The sequence below is a fragment of the Schistocerca nitens genome, chromosome 2 (assembly GCF_023898315.1).
Source record: "Schistocerca nitens isolate TAMUIC-IGC-003100 chromosome 2, iqSchNite1.1, whole genome shotgun sequence".
Taxonomy (NCBI): Eukaryota; Metazoa; Arthropoda; class Insecta; order Orthoptera; family Acrididae; genus Schistocerca; species Schistocerca nitens.
The window spans coordinates 616125402-616138713 of record NC_064615.1 but is presented as its reverse complement, the minus strand read 5'-3'; the positions used below and the strand labels follow the sequence as shown (position 1 = coordinate 616138713).

General features: G+C 42.9%; 1 protein-coding gene across 1 annotated transcript in view; it reads left to right on the top strand.

Moving 5' to 3' along the window:
- Positions 1-13312, top strand: part of LOC126235206 (nephrin-like) — a 190324-nt gene that overhangs the window by 127026 nt on the left and 49986 nt on the right. Inside the window, exon 7 of the mRNA XM_049943935.1 lies at positions 5773-5925. Coding sequence (XP_049799892.1) covers positions 5773-5925 — 153 coding nt within the window. The remainder of the gene's footprint in view (positions 1-5772; positions 5926-13312) is intronic.

The window sequence follows — 13312 nt, the reverse complement described above, 5'->3', positions numbered from 1 at the left end:
TACGCAACCCCGGTACCAAATGTAGAGATTCTTCGTGCTCGTATTGTGGACGGCTGTGATAGAATACGCCATTTCCAGGGCTGCATCAGCGCATCAGGGATTCCATGCGACGGAGGGTGGATGCATGTATCCTCGCTAACGGAGGACATTTTGAACATTTCCTGTAACAAAGTATTTGAAGTCACGCTGGTACGTTCTGTTGCTGTGTGTTTCTATTCCATGATTAATGTGATTTGAAGAGAAGTAATAAAATGAGCTCTAACATGGAAAGTAAGCGTTTCCGGACACATGTCCACATAACATATTTTCTTTCTTTGTATGTGAGGAATGTTTCCTGAAAGTTTGGCCGTACCTTTTTGTAACACCCTGTATAACGCTACCCATTTCTCAGTCCCCTGGTGCAGAATCTTGGAATAAAGGAAAGCTGTCTGAATATATGGAGATAGCTGAGGTGAAAACTGTTGCATTACTGCCTATGAGGCGGGACCGTGAGTGCGAAGCAAGGCTTTTGCCAGTGGAGCTACGTGAGCAACAACTACGAATGCCAACTAAAGTAGTTAATATAAAATTCGTTAAACGGATGGCTGTTTCTTTCATGCTACAAACGATGACAGTAAAACAAAAAACCGTCACAGTTGGTAGTTACAGATGTTTAGTCTAAAAATTTCTAGATCGTTTCTCAGCATCAAAATACAATTATGGAAGTAAAAAATGCAGTCAACGCACATTTCTCTGTGGAATGAAAAGTCTTTCATTTAACTTCTGTCGTCATTCTTTCAGTATAAATAAAATTGTATAATAAAGAAGAGGAGATTGGAATGTTCAGTGGTACGAAGCGTACGAATTTATTGCGAGCAGTGAAACTATTTATGTGGCTTTCCGACGTCACCGGAGCCGTGTAAAATTAATTGCGGGTGGCGGGCCCTAGAATTCAATTATTTGCTGTGATTGTGAGCAGCCGTCGTCAAATGACATTCTGCACATAGCTGCGACGCGCGGAATGTGTCGGGGCAGCCCCGCCAGCGGAACGGTGGCAGCAGCCCGTGCGTTTCCGCCGCTTATAACTAACTTGCCGTGAATATGCACCTCTCTGGACTGCGACGGGACGGCACGCGAACGTTTCCAGCTGGATGGGGGCTCTCGGGAAGTCCCGAGCTGTACTGCACTGAGTTGTTAGAAAGAATCTTAAAACAAACACTATTTAGGAATGACTTTTTTTCCATACTCAAACGTCCCCTTCGAAAAATTTATTAATTACTGTGCTGATAAACCTCTTACGGTATTTGATTTTCAAACAGCTGAGCAAAACTGAACGTACTCAGATATTTCTCTCTTTACTTATTCTGATCATCACTAAACTGACACACAATATTTTTAGCGCAACGCAATCTTTCAATAATCCCTACAAAAGAATGGCCCTGACTAACAGTAACCTATACCTTTCATGAATCACTTACCTCACAAAAATCTTCGTTACTCAAACTACTGCAATAGAGCGTGCGCTAATACTGCCAGCTGAATAAAAGATTCTAACTACTGAAGGTACTAATTACTGATAGGCATAGTTACCAAATGAAAGATTTTGATTGAGAACAAACAATGTATTTACCTTAATAGTGTTCAAAAGTCATATATATATATCAGTTCATGACATCCAGTATTACAAATTTACCCTCTCTGATGGACACACGTCCAGAACGTCCGCTCTCAAAATTCTGCCATCTCTCTCCCCATATAACACACTGCTGGCGGCTCACCTCCAACTGCGCAACGCTACGTGCTGTTCACATCCAACTGCCCAACACTACAATAGCGAATATTCTAACAATGCCAATCAACCACAGACTGCACACAGCACAGCCAGTGATTTTCATACAGGAGCGCTACGTGACGTTACCAACATAAAAACCTAAACAGCCTACTTAACAATACTACCACCTCCCAAAATGTGGAAAGCAGAGAGCTAGCAGCAGACGAAATTTGTTTCACAGTATCGAAGATGGAAAAGTGCTCATGGTTTTTAAGTTATGCATTTTACAGCCCATGTGTACGAGACGTTTTTGCTTCGAAAGATCGTTTCTCATATCCCTGAACATTCTGTCATATCCCTGAATACTGACCTTTCCTCCTGGGATACCACATGTATTAAAGACTTGAGAGACTTTCTTGTAATGACGACACAGACAGCAGTTGCCTATCAGCATGTTAAAATGGACAGTAAAAATCAAGCAGGGGAAGGATCATGACCATGTGCACGTTTATATTCTTCCTCATTCTTTAATAAAACTCTTAATAATACCACGACGCAGTCACATGCTCACAAGAATGTCACTGAAATGAACTTAATTTACGAGTATATTGAGCAGCATACGACACACTCACTATACGTGTATTAAAAATCTATACTGTAGTTGTCCAGCTGTAGGTGGGACATAACTCTTTACGTGATGGTAGTTGTAGGGCAGCAATTTGGAGCAAATATCTCTAAAAGACAGTTAATTAATTCCATCGGCTGCAGCAGCAGCGTCTGAGCTTCATGAATCACAACCAGATATCATCAGTTATGAACAACAGTGGATCGAGAGCAGGTGCAACATCGACGATTTGCGTCTTTAACCACCTCGGACATAGCAGCAGATGGAGCTATGTGCGAGGGCTCCCTGGATAGGAAACAGTCGCTACACTGAATCAACCAATAGGTCAGTATTCATGGAGTTCCGATGGCTAGAAAGCTACAGTGTTTCTCGTCCACCAATAGGCCCGACAAAATGAGCAATACAATTGAAAGTCCGGTGTAATACGAAATTCATTCTGTATTATGGTTTTTAGTGGCAGAAGAAAACATCAGTCAGTGATGTGGGGTCATACCGCCTCGCACAACATACAAAAAAAAAAGCATTTCATAGTTTTGTCAGCCCGATCGGTTATGAACACAGAATTTTGAGATTTAGAGGAATCTCGTTTGTGCATTTGTGAAACGTGGAAGGAAGCTTACTGCGAGATGTTAAACTGAGAAGAGTAAATCCAAATAAGCGTCGCTATCTCCTGACTACCGGTATCGTGTTCTTACATGACAATGCTAGGCCACACCGCTGACGGAAAAATTGTCGCGTAGCTCAAATGAGACGCTTCTGAACATGCGGCCTACAGCACAGACTTGCCTCCAGGTGAGTTCCTCGTCTTCACGCGCATAGAAAACTGGCTTGACTGCAAACGCTTGGACTCTGACGAAGAACATGAAAACGTGGTCACGGGCTGGCTATAATCTCTGGCTGCAGAATTGCATGTGGAGGAAATTGTCGATTCGATAAAATATAAGCTAAATGTTTTTAAGTTTGAGATGTTGTTATGTAAAGAATTAATCTAAAGGGTTCGTTTTAAGGTTTTTCTAAAAAGTCTACCTTACCTACTCCAGTATTTTAGTTAAAGACTAACGAACATTGCCTCCCAGATAGCACTCGTACTGTGTTGTGGGCTTTTTGGTGTAGATCCACTCTGACAAAGCTGTGGTCTTGTAAGATAACAGTGAAAACACCCATAAACAATGTTGAGGTGTGGTTTTCAGAAATAAACGCACATATGTCAACTACTCTCCTGATCTTCCTAGTAATCCAACTTAAATATCGCCGGACGTCTACGAGGTGTGTGAGAAAAGTAATGAGATTGACAACACTGAGGATGATACGGCAACGCTATGTTGTTCTGCTTGCAACAAAGGAATTTAGAGCAACTTTATGCCGTCTAGTTTTGTGTTAAGCTTGGGAAGTCAGAAAGTGTAATATTTGAGAAGTTCAAACAGGGCTATGGGGAGGGTTCTTTAGAAGAGCACAAGTTTTTCTCTTGCACAAATCATTTTCGGGAGGCCAAGAACTCATTGAAAATGAACTTCTCTCAGGATGACCCTCAACTTCATAAAATGACGAAAACGTAGAACGTATACATGCTCTTGTCAGATCAGACCAATGTTTAAAAATAAGGGAGATGGGTGACTTGTTAAACACTTCACCGTATACTACATTTTGACCGAAGTTTTGTACATAAGAAAGTTTGTGCCAAAATGGTGCAAAAAACTCGCAGCTGAGCAGAAGAACAATCGAAGAAACGTTTGCCTTAGTCTTCTAGAGAGGATTGGCAGTGACTATAAGAATAGTGTGATCACATGTTTGAACCTGGATTTTGAATTGGATCCTGAGGCAAAGCGGCGAAGTGAGAAGTGGCACATTGAGACATTTCCTGGAACCGAAAAAAGCTCGAATGAGCAAATCAAAGACCAAAATAATGCTGACTTGCTTTTTTGACAATAGGGGTATCGTCCGTAAAGAATTTGTTCCTCCAGGACAAACTGCCATCCTAGTGCTTTACAAAGATGTCCTTGAAAGGCTCAGGAAGAGGGTGAATCGAGTGAGACCGGACATTGCAGACAACGCCCCATGTCACATGGCCACTTCCGTCGCGGAATTTTCGATCTAGAAAGGCATTCCTGTTGTTCCAGAGCCTCCCCATATTCGCTAATCTGAGTCCTTGTGACTTTTTTCTTTTCCCGAAATTGAAAAAATGTCTTAAAAGGACGTCATTTTGGGACTCTGAAGGACGTTCAGACAGGGGGTGATCGAAATGTTAAAGGCCCTGTCGCTGCTACAAAGACTGAGAACTACGACGGTGTATAGCTGGCGAAGGAAACTGCTCTGGAGAGGGCAGTATTGTTTTTTGAAAAAGCAAGAACTTTGGTTGATACAAAATCACTAGCATTACTTTTCTCACACATCTCTTGTGAGTGGTTTCATAAGGAAGATTCCTGGGTGGATTTAATCATCTATCGCCTCTGACGGAGCCAGTCGATGTTACGCAGAACTGTTGAATCGTTCATACAGCTATCTGAACCATTTACGTTCAATGTGACACATCGAACGTCAATGGTTCAGATACCTCTATGAACGATTCAACAGTTGTGCGTAATATCTCAACTGCACGACAACTACTTTGACGTATGAGTTCAGGTATTTTATTTAACATGGGAGACGTATGTTGCTATATCTCATGGCAAGTGGCAGCAACATGGAAAACGATGGAAAGCAAACACTGAAGTGACAGGTTTTCCTTGACTCACAATGTATAATGAAGCACATAGAGACTCGACAAGCTTCATGCGGAATTCATACAGAATACAGCTCGAAGTATATTTGTCCGAAGCTCTTAGAAGTAGACTTCACAAGTATTTTTGTACCCTCTGTAAGATCGTATGTCACTATTCGCGTTGAAGGGAGGAAAGGTTCTTTATTGAAAATTTGTGGTAAGGTCTTATGGGACCAAGCTGCTGAGGTCATCGGTCCCTAAGCTTACGCACTACTTAATCTAACTTTTACCACATGTTGCTCCAAGTTTGAGTGACCTGACGTGTTTTATTGCAGTGGAATATTTAACAAATGCTGTACTTTTTTCCTCAGGCGATTCGTTATCCGGCTACAGCAAGAAGAAAGGATTCTTTCTTCCGATGTTCATAAATAAGAGGATTGTTGAGAAAGTTGTAGTAGAGTAGCCAGACATTTTCCTTGTGTAGTCGTTAAATTCGTAAACCGAATCGACAGGTCCTTTATACGCGCTCATATATGTTGATTAAATTGTATTTCTTCCCATATTTTCTCTCATATCGTAGCCCTCATATTTTGCACTTCACTATTCTATTAATAGAAAAGTGTCTCACTTTGTCTTTGCATTAGCTGTCGTTTGAAAACGCATTCTCATTCCTTATTGTTTAACTAATTTCTGTTTCAGCTCCTCCGTCTTCCATAGAAATCGTCGACCACCCACCAAATTCGAAGATAGAGATAAAAGAAAACGAGGAATTCGAGTTGGTGTGTCAGGTGAAGAACTCCAAACCGGCCGCTAAGATAATATGGTACCGAGGAAACGTCGAGCTCAAACTGGGTGAGTACAGCGCACGCTCCTTTGACCTAGTCGTCTAAATATTTGAATGCGTCTGCTGCTGAAGCAGGAAGTTTCCAGGCGAGCTCACAGCATGAAATGAGGCAGAAGTGGAACGTGACTCAATGAGCGTAACTAATACAATGTCTGATATATAACAATGGTGTCCAAACACATCGTCGCCGGAGACACCACAGCGATGAAGGTGATAAATGGAACGCAAACATGGTCCATGTTGACCGGAAAAAAGTTATGTGGTCTGATAATACATCCGCCACCTAGCTTCCGAAGGCAGGGCAAGTTTATACGGGCCGAAACAGGAATATCGCACATTTCGCACTCATCTGAAGAATTAATTCTCACATAAAGAAGAGGAATAAAAATCAATGGAAACAAGGATAAACAAATCGGCTGTTCGCACAAAACAAGATCTTTTTCCGAAATTAGAAAAATTACCCTGGAACTGTTCCAAGTTAAAACATTGTCATGTACCTTGGAACAAATACCCTGTTCAAATTTTAAGTGTTGCAGTCGAAAATAGCTTCTCAATACTGTATTTAATCAGTGGTACTCTGCTACACACTAATCATCCGTAAGTGAAATTAGATTAACAAGAAATATTATCAAAAACGAGTTACAATTTAGCAAGATTTTGAAACAGACGCTATTGGTACCTAACACAATTATTAACACATTAGAGAAACTTAGTTCATTTGCAAATATCATGCGTTCCATGGTAGCAGACCTTTCTCCTTGTCGAGGTAAGAGATGGTGCACGAACGACGAAATATGGCCTGACCATCACACATTATGTAACTAGTTTTAAAAATTTTTCACCATAAAACTCTCCAACTGAAGAATTAACAATATCCTCTAAATAGTTGTAGTATATTATACAACACCTATTTGTCTCACAGCAAAAGGAACAACAGAAATGCAGGAAACAGCTTATGGCAGTTTCTAATGCGTATTCCTAAAACCAGACACTAGACTGAAACAGCCACCATGGAACATTGTGTGTTCCCTAGATGCACTTCTAGCAGATACAGCTGTCTCGCATATGGTCATTCAACTTTAGTATCACTTTAACACAGCAATTGTTTGAGATTCTTCATGAAACATAGTAAAAAGTTCCACTTGAGTCCACTATGTGTGGCTGTCTATTGTAAAGAACCGCACTCGAGGCTGAATGTGGCCTGTCACTAGAGGGACACGAAACGTTTGCACATGATCCAGAACTATGGTGATCAGTTGTGGGCATTAGTTTCGGATATAGTTCATACTCTGTTTGGCAAGCTATTCTTGTAGGCATTAACAATACACGAGTAGATATAATAATGTTTGCCAGTGAGTCGATGGTTTTTATTTTGGTAAACACCGCCCAGCACTAAAGGTCTAAAATTAGAATGACAGAGACTGCTTCTGCAGTACATGTATTTACGCAATAATACTGTCTGAATATAAGCTGTAAGCAAGGAAACAACAGTTTGTAACTGACATACCGTTTCGGTCATTTAACCTGAAATGCGTATTCATTGCAAGAACTTAGCGATCGTAGTAGCTTCGCGTCGTGTTTGCACATGATCGTTCGTCCTATGTATCAAAGGACGAGTACGTTTAATGTACCACTAGAGTGATGAACTACTATTGGTAATTGGCTAGAGGGATTACTGCCTTGCTTCAGTGTACAAGAGATTTATTGCACATTGTCCTGCGCGCATATGTCAAGACTGCAAACTGGACGCCCCCTACGTCTGGAATGAGCTACAGTTTGCCTTACTATGTGCTGGCGCACAAGCCGCCGCACATCAGCACTGTTTAAATGGTCTCCCGTGATAATGCGTTTCTTTCTCTGTGATAGACAGCTACTTAACGCAGCTATGTACGCTGATGCGCCGAAACTTTATAATCGTCAGCTTAAAACGTGTTGATCAACAGCGGGAACGCAAAAGGATGCGATTGTGGGCGTCATGGATTTGACAAGTCCCCGGTGGGTTTCTGGACGTATTTAGCACCAGATGTCTAAGCAAAGGTGACGCAGATCCCGGAAATTACAGGCCGGTGATTTGCGGAGCTGGCGCCCAATAGCATGCGTGGTGTTCAGATCAGGTGAATTTGGTGTTATGCTTCACGAATCACTGAAGTAAGATGTTGGGAATATGACACGGAGAGCTACCATGCTGAAATATACCGTTGTCGCTGGGGAAGGCAGCAAGCATGAAGGAATACGGGTGATCCGCAATGACATTCACGTAGTCCTTAGCTGTCGTAGTGCCTTCGGTTACTTCCACAGGTCTCGCGGAAGCCGAGGTGAACGTCCCCCGTAGCATAATAATGTCCGCCGCGAGCTGCACGTATCGAGCCGAGCAGTCTTTCGCAGAGACGGCGTGTCGGGCACGACTAGCGACCTGGTGTCGAACGCCCTGTCACCTACGCGGGACTCCGCCGTCCTTCAACCACTTTCCGTAGATACGCACGAACGATCTGCCAGCTTCTCAGTTTCTGAGCTGCTCGTCGCCAGGCGCCGGACAATAACAATCTGTCCTTCGACAAAGGCGCTGATTTCAACGTATTTACCCACCCGCGGCCCGTATCAACGCCGAAGTGATTCCCCATTCTTCTCTGCTCCCTTCACAACTCCTAAGGAACAATTGCTACGGAAAATCCGACAATTGCTATGGAACAAGCAGCCAATAATAGTAAAACAAAATGTAGAGGGTGGGACTTGCTAACTGCAGCGAAGGCTATTCAAGGCAGTGCACGCAGTACGGTGCTTGATGAAGGTGGTTGTGGAGACGATTAGTGCTACATTCCGTATGGTACGGCAACATGTCTGCAAGACACCGTATCAGTGCTTACGATCGTGGACGAGCAGCTGGACGGCTCTGAACCGGTTAAAGTGTCACTACTGCGGTCACAGTAATGGATGTCCCCAAAATTGTCACACCGCAAAAAAAAGCTCTTAAAGTGGAAATGCTATGGGGAAAACATGCCAGTGGACGAAGACGGAACACCCCACCGCAAGAGGATCGATACGTAGCCCTAATGGAGAAAAGAAATTGATATTCACTCCTAGGCAGGTCACTGCAAACCTTACAACCGCTGCTGTTATGGGTGGCGCTGCCAGAACTTTGTCGTGGTGATTAAATCAGGCTGGTATGTATGCTCGGAAGACTGTTAAATGCATCCCACTTCAAGCACGCCGCCATCGAGAAAGAATTCGTTGGTATAGAGAGCACGTTGTTGGGGTGAGCAATACTGTTCCAGAGTGAAGTTCTCCGACGAATTCTGCCCTGCTGTGACAAGTGACCCGGCCACCAATTAGTGTGGAGTGAGAGGGAGTGAGGGGGGGGGGATACGTTACACACCACAGAATGTCCACGGATTTCATCGGTTTGACCTAGGCGTTATTGTGTGGGCATATCTTCGCGCGAGATACCGTGACAGTACAGCGGTATTGCACAGAGATTAGTCTGGATCATCGCCGTCTGTTTAGGGGTGTGGCAGGTCCCGGCTTTCTGTTTATGGACGACAATGCCGGCTCACACAGGACCGCTGAGGTGTCGGACACACTAGAAATTCAAGATTTGGAACGGCCTGAATACCACCCCGTCTCCCCCGGACCTAACCCTATACAACATGCCTGGCATTCTCTCGGCACAAATGCTTCTCAATGAACACCACCTCCCCGAACCGTGCAGGTGACAGGAGTGGGGCGATAATCCCCCAAGGGCTCCTCAAGAGATTGGCAGCACCTTGAGTAACAGGTGTAAAATATGCGTTAGTGTCAGAGGAGGGCATATTTATTACTGAGAGTCCGATATCGGCATTTATGTTGCGAGTCTGACCTGTGTCAAACATGAACGTTATTTATGTCTGCTACCCTGCGTTCCCATGTGGTGAAAACTGTACTATTTTTCGTTATAAATACGCCACTACATTTCTATTACGTATTTACTGTGTTTCATGTCGTCCATCATTGCCTGTGACTATTCCTGTCCAACAACGTTTCTGTTCTTAGCATTTGTCAAGAAGTGTACTTTTGTTACCGAGCCACGTGCCTGCAACGCCACTAGGCGGCATTCAGTCTTGCGATGGGCACTGGTCATAATGTTTTGGCTCATCTGAGCATCAGAGTTTCATGCTTGTAGATTCCCTGCCCGCGGAGGATGTAATATCGTAAGATAAAAGAGTGGTTCATCCAATGGAAAAATTTGGTACTCATTCTTACAAGGGAATGGTCCAATAAGACATGTCGGAACCAACCCTGAAATCTTTTACACAGGAAGAAGACAACGAAAGAAATGCACTGAGAGAATTTTAGCTGTTAAGAGGCACCTAAAGTATTAAAAAAAAATAGCCGAAAATTGCCAAATTCGTAGCGTGCCATGCGGCGGTAGAGATGTACACCCCTACTGGCGCTGTAACAACTGCGCATGAACAACTGGACACACACACACACACACACACACACACACACACAAACGCGCCCGCGCTCGTTCTTTAGTAAGGCATGCCTGCTAATAATATCTTTTTTTTCTTCCAGTTTTACAGTAATGTGGAATCCGATTAACGTTCTCAATTTAGCAAAGATGAAATATGAAGAACGTGGTTTCCAGCTGAAATCACCCACTTCTCCTGACGACGTACATATGTGTCATTTGTTGGTCCATTTCCTTGACATTCATTCGAATGATATCGACATTTCGTTTGAAGTTGTGGTTACGTTAGAAGAAATAGGAAATAACTGTGATGATTCCACGAATTGTGGTTCGGACGACGTCAGTTGTGCCAGTAACAGTTCTGAAGAAGAATACAAAAAAAAAAAAAAAAAAAAAACTGCAACATCTTTCAGCGACAAAGAAAAGGCAGTGAAATATTGGTTAAACGAAGGAGGGAAAAAACGCTTGAAGTTATGCAGTGTGCAAAGGTGTTTTCGTTTCGTAATATTGGAGCGTGAACTGTAAAAATGCGCCAAACGCAAACCCGAAACCATCCGAATGAAAAACTCTTAGAAAGATTTAGAAGTGCTCGTGCACCATTACCGACGGAGATCTACGAGACTGGGCCCTCCGAATTACATCTGATATGAACATCGCCAATTTCCAGGCTTCGTCGACCTGGCTACGCAGGATCAAGAAATCGTACACAATAGGAACGACTCCTCTGTTTTTGTGGAGGACGACGAAAGATATGTAGATGTAATGTGGATTCCGCCTGCAACTACTAGTGCGATTCAACTTCTCTATAAAGGTTTTTTCGACAGTGGAAAGCATTTTTCAGACAACATAATTTCCGATGCTTCTCTCTCACTTCAAATTTATCAGCGGAACAGTATTCTTAAGATCCAGTCGTTTGTGCATTACCAGTTTTCTTCGCTACGCTTTACGAATTTTATCAAGGATGCCTGTTATGCAGCGCAATATGCAGAACGACGGCTGGGACTATTTCTGACTCCACCCCAGTTCTGACTAAATAAACTTAGTGGTTACTGCTGAGCTCCTGACTGCATCAATTTATCCTTTGTCCGGTGTGCCTGGTGCAAGATATATATTTGTTTTTGTCATTCAATAGACACTTCGCATTTTTGTGGCAACTACAGGGAATAAACAAAGAACTGTTTCACTGATAGTCAAATGTACAACATTCAAACATTATTGTAAGGAATGGCCCATAGGGATTGTTTTAAAATGTGGTACCGCAAGACACATTTCATTTCAACAAATTACAGGTCCTCACTGATGGAAGTCGTCTGCAACATCAAAAACTGCCAGATTTTATTTTCTTTGCTAGCCATTTTTATCAGGGTTACATGTGCAGGAATTGAACTGTCGGTATGAAGATATTCAAAAACTTGTTTGTATAGTTTAAGCCAGGTTTTCACCGGAGCAAACAAGCCAACAAGCACGAGCAAAAGAGAATTCTATTTGGTGTACCCGGTAGGTCTCTTGCAGGTCTTTCAAGTGGACTTCCTTGTCCCTAACGCTCCCCAATTACCTAATTGGAAAATGGAGACCTACAGTTTAACTTGGAATCCGAACCACATGTCTTTCGTGGCCACTTCAACATCTGTGAGAAGTGAATGCTCGGTTAAAAATCATAGTGAAAAAGTTGTGGTCTGAACTGGATTTGACCCCTCTCTCTCTGGATCAAGAAGCGCGCGCTTTGCCACTAGACCATTTTTGTTTTAGAAAAAAAAAGACCATTAGACCTTACACGGAAACGCTAACTGTGTCACGACCTTGAAATGATGCTCAACGTCGTTAACTAGTGTTCCGTTTATAAATTTCTTCTCAATGGTAATTAGAGAAGCCAGGGAAAAATTGCAGCCGACATACAACGAAAATTTTGGAACAGTGCTATGGAGAGATGGAGATGCAATTCCGTGTAAAGTGCACTATCTCCATGCATGCCACGCTTTCATACAGATCGAGTCGCTTAAATTCTTCCTTCCCTGCGCCATTTTGCATACTCCGTCAAGATAATACTCACTAAATAGCAAAGTTTCGCAATATAGCTCGAACAAGAAATAAGTTTTATCTTGTATGCCGAATATTAGCTCCAAAAACTAAATCTAATAACACAGCGTTCATAGGCAATGTTCGCTACGTACCTCATGTTCTCTTCCGTTTCTTCTGGTATAAACGATCTACCCAGATAAAAGCGAATGGTAGTCAATTTTCTGCAAATGCTCATTCGCACGTGTTCGTTTCCGTTCGCCCCATTGAAAACCAGGATTTAGCTGCTTAAAATTCGTGTCTATGGTCTCCGGATAATTCCGCTACGCGGCGCTGCGTGAGTGATTCGCCGACGTCGCGCCCTAGGCGGGCAGGGCTGTACAAACCGCTGTTATAAGCTGTTCTTCACGCGATAAAAATGTGTAACTTCAACATTTTTTACAAAGTACTTGCTGTGCCTTTTGGCAGGTAAAATTTTGGCAGTGCATTTCTTTCGTTGTATTCTTCTTGTGTAAAAAATTTCAGGGTAGCTTTCAACTTGTCTTATTGGACCATTTCCTTGTTAGCTGAGATTGCTTCTGCATGTGTTGCTTTAGCCGGTTCTAGTCTGGTGGAACAAATTTTCATCCCGCAGTTTGACCGGCAAGTCGAAGAAAGAAATTAAAGCTCTAGATTATGGATCATCCCGCACTTCTGACACAACAGTTGACGCTTGTTCAAGTATCAAGCGCCACACTGAAATTGTAACTCACGCAGTATCAGGTGAGACCCACAGTCATCGACAGAAACAAGTGAGCCAGGACAGCAGCAGCTGTTTTCTACGTGTAAACCTACATCTATACTCTGCAAACCACCCTGAAGTGCGTAGTAGGGGGTACGTCCAATTGTACCAATTACTAGGGTCTCTTCCCGCTTCATTCACATATGGAACG